This window comes from Sparus aurata, chromosome 11, assembly GCF_900880675.1.
Source record: "Sparus aurata chromosome 11, fSpaAur1.1, whole genome shotgun sequence".
Classification (NCBI taxonomy): domain Eukaryota; kingdom Metazoa; phylum Chordata; class Actinopteri; order Spariformes; family Sparidae; genus Sparus; species Sparus aurata.
In genome coordinates this window covers 4154349-4169759 of record NC_044197.1, presented here as the reverse complement: position 1 = coordinate 4169759, position 15411 = coordinate 4154349, and the positions used below count along the sequence as shown (strand labels likewise).

The 15411-nt window shown below is 39.7% G+C and overlaps 1 protein-coding gene across 3 annotated transcripts in view; it reads left to right on the top strand.

The window, feature by feature from the left end:
- Positions 1-12967, top strand: part of pbx1b (pre-B-cell leukemia homeobox 1b) — a 65017-nt gene extending 52050 nt beyond the window's left edge. The window contains exons 5-9 of one of the 3 annotated variants that reach the window (XM_030434073.1): positions 674-809; positions 2578-2626; positions 4923-5035; positions 6546-6635; positions 9241-12967. In XM_030434073.1, the coding sequence (XP_030289933.1) occupies positions 674-809; positions 2578-2626; positions 4923-5035; positions 6546-6635; positions 9241-9333 (481 nt within the window). In that variant the 3' untranslated portion in view covers positions 9334-12967. Of the gene's footprint in view, positions 1-673; positions 810-2577; positions 2738-4922; positions 5036-6545; positions 6636-9240 lie in introns of all 3 variants that reach the window. The other 2 variants (XM_030434072.1, XM_030434074.1) reach the window with 2 other exon arrangements.
- Positions 12968-15411: the final 2444 nt, after the last annotated feature.

Sequence of the window (15411 nt, the reverse complement as noted above, 5' to 3'; positions counted from 1 at the left end):
CTGTTGGTTATTTCCTCCATTAATTGATTAGTTTGGTCTATAAAATGTCAGAACATGGTGAAAAAATATGGATCAGTGTTTCAGTGTTGTCCTCAAATGTCTTGTTTTTGCCACAATGCAGATATTCAGTTTACCATCATGGAGGAAGGAAAGAAAACATAAAATACTTGAAGTGTTTATTTTTAAAAATGTACTCAAACCGATCAATCAGTTATCAAACCTGTTGATTAACTGTATAGCTGACAACCAATGGATTCATCGCTGTAGCGTTGGTTTTTATCACTTCTGTTTTTTGGGTTTGAGAAGAATTGGACACTTTGTTGAATTCATATGGGGCGGTATATCACTAGTGTAGCCACAAACTTCAACTGCAGCTGCCATTAGCTAGTTAGCTTGGTTAGCGGGAGCAGTTAGCCGTACAAGCCCTGGGAAGCGCTGGTCTTCACACCGCTAGCACGGGAGCTTTGGACCAGGACAGGTCAGGGCTAGCTGGTTAGCACGCTAAACGTGCGTAGATATCATAATGTTTAACTGTTGATAGTTTTAGTTTTGCCCGATCCAATCCAATCACTCCTGGCGGTGGATCACGCGCTACAATCTCCCGTTTCGATGTTTCTTTGACGTAAACTCATTTTTATTCCCTGTTTTAACCTCCGATGTTTTTTTTTTGCAGACGGAAAAGACGAAACTTCAACAAGCAGGCGACAGAGATCCTGAACGAGTATTTCTACTCACACCTCAGTAACCCTTACCCCAGTGAGGAGGCTAAAGAGGAGCTGGCAAAGAAGTGTGCCATCACAGTTGCCCAGGTACACCACAGATCAACCTCCACCCGCAAACACCCACCCACCAACCAACCAACCACACCACCTGTAGGGTAAAACCACTGTACACGGAGCAATCCAGACAAACACGATCCCTAATGCGAAGCAGCTGTGAGCATCTTGGCAAGTAACCTAATAATAAGTTCTCTGACTGTCACGAGTACAGACAGCTCCTCTAATCTTTGAGCAGAACCTTTTATTGAGACAACAAAAGGGCTTGAAGTATAAATACGCCGTGTCACGAGTTTTGTTGTCTTGTAATTCAAACCAGGAAAAAAAAAAAGAGCTATTTTTTGACCAAATGACTGTTTGTTTGTTTTTGAAGTAACGCAAGATGAAGACGACACTTGCTGTCATGGTGGGAACACGTTTTCTTAGAATACAGAAAATATACAAAATAAAAAGGGAAAAGTAGTTATTTTAACCGAACATGGACACAGTGGATGTAAACATAATCGCTTCTTTTGATAATTACTTTCCTTTTCTTTTGTTTCGTACCAAATCAAACCATGTAAACAAATTCCAAAGCTATTAATTGATTAATTAAAAAAGAAGATCAGTAGGTTAATTAATTGTGAAAGAAATCGCTCCAGCCGTACAGTATGCGCACCAGGCGGTTTGAGGGGGGATGAGGGGGTTTACCATCCCCCATTCTTCATCAAAATGCATCCTACTTGTTATCCCGCCACCTCCCCCCTTGCCTCCCTCTCGTAGCAGAGAGAGAGTTCGTCTACTCTGCCTTGTTTGTCTAACCGAGGCCACAACCAGAGGAACCGTTCGCTGGTCACAGGTGAATGAAAACAGAACAAGTCCAACCCCTCGTCCCGTTAGAAATGAACAGAACCGCTCACTGAGTCTACGAAAGCAATTAGCGCACGACACCGTTAGCACCGCTGAGAATTAGCACTGCAGTCGTTTGATGTGTGCCGCAGTGATGATTTACTAATCGATCTCACGGTAACCAAAACCAAACATCCAGCGCCTCTCGAGATGTTTGTGCCAATGATGCTGATCATCAGAAAGAGTTTAAATATTTTAGGCACCCTGTATTTTTGTTTCATCTTTGCATTCTAGCGCTCAAGTTGTTTCAATTCTGTGTGAATCGATAATAATAAGGAAAAAGCATTGCCAACGCCAAGGTAAACAAAGCAGCTTGTGTTTTGGATCCATCATTTGGGGAATGGATTGTTTTCTCAATTGGTTTCATTAATTTATACCGAGTGACTCGAGGATGCATCCGGGCCTGATTGTGGAAGCTGCTCAGCGGCTGAATGATTTGTAGAGTTTCCGTTTCTCGGCCATAATAAAGGAGAATGTTTACCTTCTCCGCGTATTGGAAACTTTGCAGGATTGATTCGGTTTTCATTTTAATGTTGTTTATCATTAGCGCCCGGGATTACCCCCCTGGCTTCATCTGGGAGTCCATTAGCGGTAATGGGTGTTAGCGGATGTTGACTGATTGGTGCTTGCGTGAGTTCTGATGATAGCTGCAGTCATGGTGACATAATGAGACTGTTATTGGCAATCATTCCATTCTGGCACTAATGCAGATTCACAGCACCAGTCTATGTAGCCTCTACCTCTGACAGAGGCTCTCCGTAGTGTTACACATGCCATTAAGGCCACGCAAAGCTAAAGACGAACCCCTGATTTCAACCGAATGCTTCGCCCCTCGAAAATGTGGAGGGTGCGCTCTTGTGTGTGTTGAGATTTCACGAGGATTAAACTATTTCTCTTTGTTTCATCTGCTCAGGTTTCCAACTGGTTTGGGAATAAAAGAATCAGATACAAGAAAAACATTGGTAAGTTCCAAGAAGAAGCCAACATGTACGCTGCGAGAACTGCCGTCAATGCGGCTAATGCATCCTCACATGGAAGCCAAGCAAATTCACCCTCAACTCCAAACTCTGCAGGTGAGACAGGAAGTCCCTGGCTCTGCTCAGCTATTAGACATGTACCTCCTCTCTTGTGCATTACTTCAACCAAGCGACTATTGCAATTTTGACAGTTTCAGGCTATTTAAACGCTGGTGCTGGTGGTTTGTAAGGAATAAAACTAACAATAGGAACTAACAAAAAAAAGGCAGCTCTCGTACACGGAACGTGCCTATCAGATGGTAATGCACCGTGATTACATTGAATAGGTCGAAATTTTCCCTTTTAAAATTTTTCCCTGTGTCAGAAATGAGCCAACCTGAGCCCCGTGCCAAGCCTCTCTATGCCTACTGTCCTTTTTGTCTTCATCTCAGTTAATCATATTCTTCATGTATGACTGTATAACTCTTGTGTTCATCATGTTCTGCTGTACTGACATTCAAAGGATAAGTCTGGTGGTATTCTGTACTCCTTTCTCATTGTCAACAGATTAGATGAAAAGTCGATGCTTTTATTTTTTCCTCTGTACCAAAGAGCTCCTGAAATTATTAGTGTGAGCCACACTGTTGGACAGGGTGACATGTTCCCTCAACGTAGTGAACATGGACACTATTTATTAAGTCAGTGTAACACATCTGAATACAGGTCGAGTCAAAAAGTCCTGAAAGAAAAAGAATAACGTATTGTTAACGTTGGTCTTTATGCAGCAGCCTCACGCTGTCACGCCGAAAAAGAAAATGGATCAGTATCACTTCATAACGTGAAAGGTTTATTGTTACAGCGAGATGTTTTCAAGTTAATATGACTTCATATCGCTTTATATAAAGAAACTTTTCTTTACAATATACTATTAGCTTCTTAAAACGTATTAAAACAAAATATTTCCAGTTATAAAAATAATACCTTATGTTGTTAAAACAAGAAACATTTCATTTTATAACGTATTATTAACTTTTGTATTACACAATAACTTATTATAACATAAAACATTGACATAATAATCACTTTTTACCATTTATACTATTTATACAAGCTTTTTATAACGTTGTAACTCAATTTAACATAAAACTTGTCAGGTTATAACAAGATAACTTATATTGCTATAACAACAAACTTGCCTTGTTATAAAAACCAAACTGTTATTACCATATTTTTGTAAAATAAAACATTTCCTGTGTTAATGTTCATTGTTTTAATACAAACGTTGTATTATAAAGTGATAACATAACATGAAAATATCTTAATTAAAAGAGACATTTTATGTTATGTAATAAATTCTCATGTGAACGTTTCATGTTATGATAAGATAAAATTTCTTGTTCTAACATCTTGTAATCTTGTTATAACACAAACTTTCACCTTTTCAACGTGTTACTGATCTATTTACCTTTTTCAGCAATAAGCATCTGTTTTTTTATGAGACTTGTTGACAATAGAAAAAAATAGAAATGGAACTAGAATAACACTAGCCTTATCCTTTAATGCTACTGTCCTGTGTTTTTTTTTTTTTAGGAATCAATGTATTTGCCGTTTCACCAGGAGTCAGAGCAGGAAGCATGTTTAGCCTAGCATAAAACAAGCATGGGAAGCCAATACAACTAGCTTAAATCCTTTAAAAAAAATGAGAAACAAATTCACACCTAAATCACTCCAAAGCTGATCATTCAAATGTTGAATCAAGTAGTCACCAAATTAAATCCAAAAGTTGTTACTTTTGTTGGTAGGTGCATTTTGTCAGATTCAACAGAGCTATGCTAGCAGCTTCACGCTCTGTCTAACACTTGTGCTAAGCTAGGCTAAACACATCCTGAGCCTACATCTCTAACAATGTGATCACATTATATTAATAATTTAATTTTGGGTAAGACAGCGAGTAATTTCTTTTGGACTGCTTAGGAAATTCTTCTTTTTTCCTCTGCTTAGCTTAGCACTAATACTTTAATACTAATACCCTTTTTCTACAACTAGAGGTAAAAACTTCTACCTGACACAAACGCCTCTTGTGTCGGGTTACAGCTGTATCTCTTCTGTCTTCATGTGTCCCTTAGTTTCCTCTCGGCTCCGTTTCTTCTCATCTAACAGAGTCCGTCTTGGCTGCTAGCTAGCTAACCCCTCTGCATGGTGCTGCTCCGGGCAGCTCGCCTGGACCGGCCTTGCACACTTTTGCTTAGCCTGCTTTGCTCTCTGTCTCTCTGTGATTCGACTGCTCCCTCTCTCCTTTCAGGTTCTGCTGGCTCTTTTAACATGTCAAACTCCGGGGACTTGTTCATGAGCGTGCAGTCTCTCAATGGGGACTCGTACCAGGGGGCTCAGGTGGGAGCCAACGTGCAGTCACAGGTAGGGCTATTAGCAGCGCAGCAGCTAATACAGGGGGCAGGCCAACAGACCTTTCTCACAGCAGACATGTTGACTTGTCAAAAACAGGTGTGACTGTTGTCATTAAAAGTGCAATATGTAAGAATTGGCCATCTTTTCTGAACAATAATTCCTGCTAACTGTACCTGCTGTTAGCACGTTAGCTGTGCAGCTTGCTTTAGGAGCTTTGGACCGGGATGGGCTGGGGTTAGCTGGTTAGCATGTTAGCTTCAAATAATTTCTTCAACTCAAATTACTGACATACTGCACCTTTAATCAAACTAATGTCTTATTCAACTAATCATAACTCTTAACTCTAATTCAGTCGTTCGTCAGTACAACATTAATCAAGCTAATTTAGGCTAATATTTGCTAAATATGCTGTGACTGCAGGGCTAACAATGGTCGTGACTAGATGGTAACTGCGGACCTGTGAGAAGATCTTGCAAGACTGACCAAAATCTTGATCTTTTCCTAAACCTAACAAGATCGTAACCACAACATTGTCACATTATATAATACACCCTTCGCAAAATGTGTTGGGGGAATTGGAATATTACTGGATTGACGTTTCTGAATATATATTTTGTATTTCGTGACTATTTTTGGTCACCAAAAAAGAACGCAACACATTTAACACATTTAAGTTTATATGGACCCATATTTCAATATCCCTAACTCATTTTTAGAAGTGTAATTATATTGTACAATGGGCACATTAACAACATGAACAAATCTCTGGAGAGTTTTAAAAATCTACAGTTACCATCTAGGAATGATCGAACGCAAATGGTGGTAGCCATCTTGGAATAGCGTGTGAATGCTGCCATTTCAAAATAAGGGAGGTTTCCCTGTTGTCCATTTTGTCAACATTAACACAAACACAAAATTAGCGTTATTTTCTTTCAATGACAGATTTGTTTGATGAGTGAATTCCACAGAATTTAGCCGTCTGACACTAAAACCTAACCTAAATAATGAAACTCTTACTAGAATAAAAGCACTCTCTGTTTTATGTAATCATCCCACGTGATTGGTTCAACTTCATTTTCACTATATATTTTTAACCCAGCCATTCACACCCCCATTGCAGTACTTCTACGTCCCCACAGGGGAGCCGGCCCAACAGAAAACCACTAGCTGACGCAGACCTAAATGGAACAGAGCCACCATTCATGTTATTGATTATACCTGTGCTTTTCCTGCTATGACAAGACATACTCGCTCCTCTATAGAGCTGTTTCACAGTCTCAAGGGCAGACTGTGTGTAACAATGTGTTTACTATGTGAATAGTTTTTTCAGCAGAAAGCAAAAGTTGTTTATCCTAAATTTCCTCTTTGTGTGATTGGACCTTGTTGTCTCCAAGGATAGACTTGCAGCAGTCTTCTCTTGTCGTCTCTCTTGTTGTGTTGTCATCCTCCTCTCTGTTCTCCTGTGCCTCTCTTGTGTTGACTCTGACCTTGCTTTGTTTGTTGCTTCTGAATGTTTCAGGTGGATACCCTTCGCCATGTTATCAGTCAGACAGGCGGATACAGTGAAGGACTCACAGCCAACCAGATGTACAGTCCGCAGGGCATCAATGTAAGGATTCTTTTTTTCTTTCTTCCTCTCCCCACCAATTATTTCAAAGCCATAGGGCTCAGGATGCCACTTAGTAGGACTTGTCTCTGCTCCATGGTCACCTAGTTGATTGGTTCTGGATCGCTCGCGCCACGGGCAGCACGCTGCCCGGCATACGCCGGCGTGAGGCCGGCCACACACATGCAGAGCTGCCGTCTGAGCCTGTCATGTCGGATCAGGTCTGCCGTTGCACCTGCAGCCACGTACAGTCAGCTTTGAGCGAACTGAACAAACAGGTGACACCTCCTGCACCGGACTTCAGTTCCCTCTGACCACCTGACCCGTGATTAGCAGCCCAGGGGCCAGAAGCTCCCATTAAAGCCTCCCAGGAGACAACATCGCTGCCCCTCTAAAAATAAAACGCCACGCCTCTGGAAACAACTCCTCATGTGCCATCGGGGTGTGTTCGCCTCATGTTTGTCTTATTTTGCGGCAGAGTTCGGGTATGGAGGTGGGGGTTGTGGAGAGAGATGGGGGAGGGGGGTTGGGGGGGGTTTTGCTTGCTGGCGGCTGCAAACAGTAGGGAAATTCACAGCGACAAGCCGTGTCGTAAAGGGGAAAATCGATAAGACAGACACAAGGAGAGCAGAGTGTGGACTTGGGACAGCAATCCAAGCGCATTGCTCAGATCATGTTCCTGCCACACTAATGGCCCTGACAGCGAGCCGCGCTGAGAGGACGAGGACGGTCACAGCCGCGGCTGGGTTCCTCCGCTGTCGTCGTCGTGCCTCAGTGGCCATATGATAATCAGATGAAATGTCTCCCGTATAAAAACATGTATGTGTATTCAAATAGGCTTCCTGGCCGCTCCGAGCGCATCCCACAGCCAGCTGTGCTAACCCTGAGAGGCCGCTAACGTATTCAGGCCCTGTTCTTTCCCAGTCCTTTGACCTCCCAGATACGGTTCTCCTTGGACGCCTGCTTGCTCTACCACATCTTACACTGCCACAATATGCTGTGTTATTCACTTTTATACCCTGTAAAGAAGCTCCGCAATGCATAATGTAAGAGCGGGATATCTGTCTGCCAGCCTGTTTGCCTGTGATTTATGTATCTGTGGCTGGTAAGTTAGGAATTCGAAACTCTTCACTCGCTCCTTCGTTCTCTTTCAAACACATTCTATTTAAATATTGGTGTTTTTTTTGACAAACGAGTTAAAGGTGCACTGCGTAGTTTTGGAGAAGATGATTTAATCAGACGAGAAAGATCTTTAATGACTGATTTTAAACTGAATAAACCACCTAAACTTAAAGGACAACACACTTTCATACTGTTTTACTTTGTTTGTATGTCTAGCTTCATACAGTGTTATGAGCTTATTTTCCAGAATAAGAGAGAACAGCTCGTTTATTCACTAAGTTAATTACCTCATTAATATTGTAAATATTTAAATTTCTTCTCCTAAACCACATAGTGCCCCTTTAATCTTGTATTATATACACTGTTTTTCATACAGGAGCTCCAAATTATTATACTAGTAGAAACACTACATTTTAAAGTGGTTTTGTCTTTATAACCTTAAAAAAAGAAATCTATCGTTAAGTAGGCGTTACATCAGCCTTAAAAGTCTCAACAGAGAAGCAGAAAAACTGTCTCACGTATTGATTGTAAATTGAAAACATCTTTTTTTTCCCGGGCATGTGAAGACAGATTTTTATGAATGAAGAGTGGAACAAATGACGAGAGAGAGAGTTAAAGGAGGCAGAAAAGACTGGATAATGACTGAGCGGATACATAATGCATGCTGTGGATGATTACAGCTGTAATTACGATTTTTTTTTTTTTTTGTGCGAAACAGGCAGAGCGCCACCAAAGTCAGACGTTCTCCAGCCTGACCCCTTCCACTTGTGATTACACACCACTGCCTGCTGCCTTAAATCACAGCCCTTTTGAAATGAAAGGCTGTCGAGGACCATTTCCAGTTTTTCTGACGGCTTTAAATTCACTATTAATATCCTAAACGCTCTTTAACAGGCCTCGTCTCCGGCAGTGGCGCTCGGCCCCTCCGTTGCTCTTATTGTATGTTAATTCCCGCTGTCAGCGTCACAATTAGTGCAATATGACGTTGATTGTACTTGTTTTGTTTCAGAGCTCTTTTCAAAAAAAATTTCCATATTTATTCGTATTATTTTAAATGACAGCGACAGGCGGTTATTTCAAGATATATAAAAGAAAAAAAGTCGTGTTCAACTCGACTTTTATTCTTCCGTGTATTTTCTTCATTATATGAATTGGAACGTGCGGCGTGTGACAGACTGTAATTCACTCCATTCTGCTCGGCTGAATACATTTTTATATTTCTTTTATGTCCGTCTTATTCTGAAATTATCGTCTGAGCTACGTTAGCTTCGTTCCCCCTCCGATCCAGGAGGAAACGTGGCTTCAGGGTGTTGTGCGACTGTGTGGCGGATTCCACGCTGCGTTCATGCACCACCTTCGCCCTCGGGACTTTCCATTCGTCGTACCTCACTGTGTTTGACCCAGCTGCTCTCAGTAATGAATGTGAAAGTAATGGACTCCCCCTCCCCTTCCTTCTGTTTCCCTTCTCCTCCTCCTCTTCTCTCAGGCGAACGGTGGCTGGCAGGATGCTCCGACCCCCTCATCAGTGACTTCACCCACAGAAGGACCCGGAAGCGTTCACTCTGACACCTCCAACTGATCCTCCACCCCTCCTCCCTCCTCACTCCTCCGTCCTCCACTGCAGCTCCAGCACCACCTCCCCCCCCCTCCCAGCCACATCTCCCAAAACTTAAAAACCCATCGGGACTGGATGTGACGTACTGTGTGTGGTCACGCGGCGGGGACACATTTGGGGTCTGGGACGACATTTTCACTCTTACGGACAAATGTTTCACTTTTTCCTATCCGGACCGTGGCAGCACTGCTGTCGGGGTGGACTCATATCACACACTTCACAGTTTGTACAGTTTCCACTCGATGTCCATGTTGCCTCTTTGTATTTCTCTTACATTATATATTCACACAGCCGGCACACAGTTAGCAGCGTAACGCCGCCCACCTCCCCCAACGTCTCATAAATTGAAATTCTTTCACACTACCTCTATTCGACGTAACAACAGAGAGAAAACATTTCAAAATGCTTCGGTTTTACAAAATGTTTTATAATTATTGGGATTCTACTGTACAACAAACACCATGCCCTGTCATTTTACGCCTCTGTCTTTATTACATGTGTTTGCGAAATTTTTGTTTTATCTACTGTGCCAAAGTTCAACCCTGGAGGTGAATTTTGATAATGTTTTTAAATGTCAATGTCCTAAACATTTTTTCATGCCATATTTTGTGAAGTATCATTATGTTAGTCCAGTCATATTAGTCGGGTAAATATCCAAGTATTCAGCCTCCGTTTATATAGTTTGTATCCAGAACTTCTACAGCAGACGAGGACGTGGACTTCTACGACTGACACGGTCACAGAAGGCATTTTATACGTTACTGCCAGACTAGTAGGTTCTCTGCTCACATGCAAAACGATAATAATGCAAAGAATTCACAATTTTTACACAAGCAATTAACAAAACGAGCGCGACTTGACGACGAGAGTTGAAGTTCTGTCATGTATGTTTGGCTGCATTCACAACATTCAAAGACGAATCGACCCGAAAAACACTGAATCAATGACGACGTCCGCGGCGATTACTGCGCGTCGATATGAACTAAAGCACAATAACACCTACTGATTGAGCTCAAAGAGTAACATTTGTAAATGTCCGAGAGAGAAAACGATTTAACTATAGAAGTCATATATGAAAGAGAGAGAGTGTACAGTCAGTACATCATCAGACATCTTCAGTGTGTTTCAGTGAGATCGACGTCAAACACCAAATACTGCTGGTAACCAAATCAAAACAAGAAACTGTAATTCTGATGTTGAGGTACCGTGTTGTCGGGATTTAACACATCGCATGTCTTTTCTCGGAATTCACTTTTCATCTATGTATCATTATATTTGTGTCATAATCCTGCGAACGCACTGAATAGAGTTTTTGTATTTTGCGCAAATTAAATTATTCTGTAACATTTTATAAGAAGCATCATGAAGAAATGGTTAATTAATGGTTAGTTAAACATTAGTTATAATTATATCACTGTTATTAAACAATGAAATGCTTTATAAACCATTTATGAGGCAATTGTTTATTGTAACGTTGCAACTGATGTATTATATATGTTTATCAACCTTAACAATTGCTTAATAAATGTTTAATCAAGCATTTCATGGTTTGTTTACAGTTAAATAACTCTGAAGTTTAATTACCTACTAATTTACCACTTAGTATTGATGGTGGTTATAAAGATGGTCATTATTACTTTATAAATAGCTCATAAATATTGTGTAGTTCAACATCATCTTAAACATATTAACAATAACATAAAGCAATTCATTGTTTGTTTACAGTTAAATAACTCTAAAGTTCTGTTTAATTACCTATAAATTTACCATTAATAAATGATGGTTATTATAAAGTGTTCTTAACATGATAAAAGCAAAAAGAATTGTTGTTTGTCCTCTAAATAATTCAATGCACTCTCAGGATTTTGGCACAAATGATCCTCCGTACACGTCCAGTGCTGATAAAACTTGAGGTTACTCATACGTCACCCCGGTTCTCAGATAACACTAACGAGAGTATTTGAAAAAGAACGACAGTGTTTGTATTTCGAGTCCGTTCACTTTTATGTTTCCGTTCCACAGTGACACTTACAGAACACCACATCCATCGACACAACCTGATCCAAAATGTGAAATTAGATTTGTTGTATGTACAGTTATAGTCTGTGGTCTAACATGTATACATGATTACAGTAGTCCTCATGAGATATCAGCATTTACATACTTTGATACCAAAAAAATGGCAGAATTTTTATCCTCCACATTGGGATCAGCTTTATCAACGTTTTTTCCTTTTTCCTCTTTTGGTAGGATTTTATTATCTATGGTGCTAGTGAGCATCTCATAATGCGCTAGCGCTCTGCATTCAAAGCCAAAAAAGAAGAAATGCAGTTGGAATACAGTCGTGTTTATATACATTAAAGTGGAAACAAATACTCTGATGGCACACAAATCCAGATAATGTTTGGATATATTTTTATGTCTCCATTTTGTGAATATCTCATTTTTTTTTGTCGTTGTTTTCATTTGATATTATTTTGCTTTCTTTTTTTATGCTAGCATTATATGTGAATTAGCCCAAGAATGCTCTATATACAGTATGTAGATATGCACCTTTACTCTTTTTTTTTTTTTTTTTTTTTTTTTTTGCATCTTTGAATTTGGACAGCAGCCATTTAACGCAGGCTGACGGAGTTCCTGTTGGATTTAAACTAAAATCCTTATTATTATTTTGTACTCAGACCACAAAAACAAGCCTGCCGCCCAAGATGGCTTCTGTCCGAATGAAGGTGACGTGAAAAGTTAGTGTTAACTTTGCTCTCCGGATTAGTTTTTTTTAGCTTAACTGAACCCACAAATCAAAAAAATTCAATCCCGGGATCCCAACCAGTCACAATACAGCCTGAAAACCACAGGTATTTTTGAACAGTTGTCAGTGTGTTTGTATTTATTACACATGTATGAAATCATGGATGTTTCAGAGCTCCTGTTGGAGGTCGGCCACGGCACGATCGCGTCAAACAAACTCATTTGGATCATTGGAAGCGGCTCCTTCTCGACTCGCCTGCTCAGTATTACGGTCGAGGAACCGGGCAGCATTGAAGTGATGCACAGAACCTGCCTCAGTCTGAAGTCATTGGAGTGAACTGACAGCACCGGCCACGCAAGGCAAAACACAAGGATTGTTTTTTGCACCCCTCAGAAAGAAAAAAAAAAAAACGGCTTAACTCTACTTTTCACTTTGCCTGTCAAATATTATCGAAGCTTCATGTAATGATGCTTTTTAGTTTTTGAACATAAAAGGAAAAGAGACATGAAAAAGAGAAATGAACAATTTGTAAAACATAAAATGTTTTATTTGTTGCATGTCTTTTTGTTCTTCAATAAAATAACGTACTGCAGTGTTTTGAATGTTAACTTCTTTTTTATAAGGATTTCAGAGTGAAATCGTGGAGCCTTTTTTCTTGACAGGTTTTAACTTTTAAGATCTCTGCGTATGTAAAAAGGTATCAAATGGAAAACTATTGTCTTTTTAATTCCGATTCAAAAAAACCTGTTTTCTGTGGAGAAAAAATAGCTGAAAGGTGTAGGTTTTATGGTCTCTTAATTTGTACTGGCAATGCGTATCCCAAATAAATAGTTTCTTTTGTTGCATAAATTGCTGTTTTTGTCGTTTTTCACGTGCGCTCTTGTGAAGTTGCTCGGCTGAGTGTCATCTCAAACTTATGTGTGGTGTCTCCTTCAGACTTTTGTAACAGGGTCAGGGTCAGGAGTCACTGTAGGACACAAGTTTACACGTTGCAGGCTTGTCAGCCCAACACCTCTGAATAACATTGCACGTCTCACTTCCAACTATGCTACGGCACGCAGGCATTTTATCACCGCTAACATAGCGGCGGAGCTTGGCTGAGCTGCTGCCGAGGGTGTGAAGGGGACATTTTCACAGGTTTTGAAGTGAGTGAAAGCTGTGCGCTCCCGGCAGACAGACACCTCCCCCGCCCTCCCCCTCCGCCGCCACCTCTCCTCCCCACACCCAGCGCTCCCTCCCAGGCATGGTTAATGTGCGTTCCGTGAAAGAGGCGGAATCCACACTTATCTCTCTCCTCCAGATAAACCAGACAGGATGTCTGATTCTGCTCCTCCGATTCATGCGTCCCTGGGAAAGAGAAAGAGAAAAAAGAAAATCAAGGAGGAAGGGGCTGAAACGTTAACTTGTGGATTAAAGAAGAGGTTCCCAGGAGCATCCAAAATCAGAGAGCATGACAGAGACTGTGGGAGTGACATATGCAAACATGATCAAGTGTAATTACATGGAGAAGCCTCCTTGTTTCTATCAAAGGGCTCCTTTTAGCCACTGTGTGAGGCATGAAAGGCAAGAAGTGCTGGACGTGTATAATTTATTCATGCGCGCCGACAAACCAAAAGGCATTGTGAGGCTGATTCAGTCATTACACGGTGAAAAGGTGTAAATCCCATTCGGAGTAAAATCAGTGTACGTTCTTTTGAATTCCCGATTCCTCTAACAAATGTGCTGGATAACATGCTACGCCGTGACAAATGCTGTGTAGGTTTTTTAAGAAGACTACGCCGATCATTATCCGTTTTATACTGCTAAAAGATGCAAATCCAATCAGAAACGGAATCACGACTTTCTGAAGTCTTTCATCCATTAACAAATAGCTCGGCTGAAATATTGGTGAAGAGTAATAAATGTAACCCCCAAGAAAACCACGATAGTATATCTTCTTGCCGTCTGATACTTGACACTTTAGAATCAATGTGTCAGGTGTTAATATTTTGATCTACTGTAAGAAGTGCAAGCCATTTGCAGATATCACTGATTTGATGCTTTGCAAGTCAAAAGCAGTCTTGACGTTTCAGTTTGAAGCGAGCTACATTTGGTTGAAGGTGAATATTTTTCAGATGTCTGGTAACAAACTGTAAACCTGTAATTCAGCAGCATTTTTGTGGCTGTTTAAATATGTATTTAGAAAGTGGTTCACAGTGAAATGTTACTATTTATTTACAGTTGACATATTGACCTAAAAACCTGTGAGTATACTATTCAAACAAATTTCACAAAACACAACAACATTGAAACATTTTTGTGGTTGCTTACATATATATTTAGAAAGTGGTTCACAGTGAAATGTTACTATTTATTGACAGTTGAAATATTGACCTATTCAAACAAATCAATGTTAGGCTACAGATGGAAAAATCTACGATGAAATATTTATGCTGGCCCCACTGACTTTGTCATGGTTTGTACTTTTACTGAGTTATGGAGTCCCCGAGCTTCAAAACAAAATAACATTTTTGGAACACACATTTTACAAAACACTGCAAACTTTCACACAAAACACTACAAACTTTCACAAAACACAAAAATAATTAAAAAATCACAAAATTTCACAAAACATGACAATATTTCTCAAAACACTACCAGATTTCACAAAAAACTACATTTCAAAAATTTCACAAAACACTACAAAATTTCACAAAACGGGTGGCCCAAGGATTTAAGACACAATAACATTTTCGGAAAACACGTCATGAAACACTACAACATTTCACAAAAGAACTACAACATTTCACAAAAGAACAACAACATTTCTCAAAAAATACAAGATTTCACAAAAAATAAAACATTTTTAAAAGACACTACAAACTTTCACCAAAACATTTCAAAAAGACAACAACATTTCGAAAAACACAATATTTCACAAATAACTACAAAATTTCACAAAAGACAACTTTTTAAAAAACACATTTTGCAAAAAACAGCAATGTTTCACAAAACAACAAAATTTCACAAAATTTCAAAACACATTTTATAATACATAACATTTCTCAAAACACTACAAAAATTCACAAAACACAACAAATTTTCACAAAAACAACATTTCCAAAAAACAACATTTCACAAAACACTGCAAAATTCACAAATAACTAAATTTCACAGAACACAAAACATTTATTAGAACACAAAATTTCACAAAACACTACAAACTTTCACAAAACACAAAAATTATTTAAAAATCACAAAATTTCACAAAACATGACAATATTTCTCAAAACACTACCAGATTTCACAAAAAA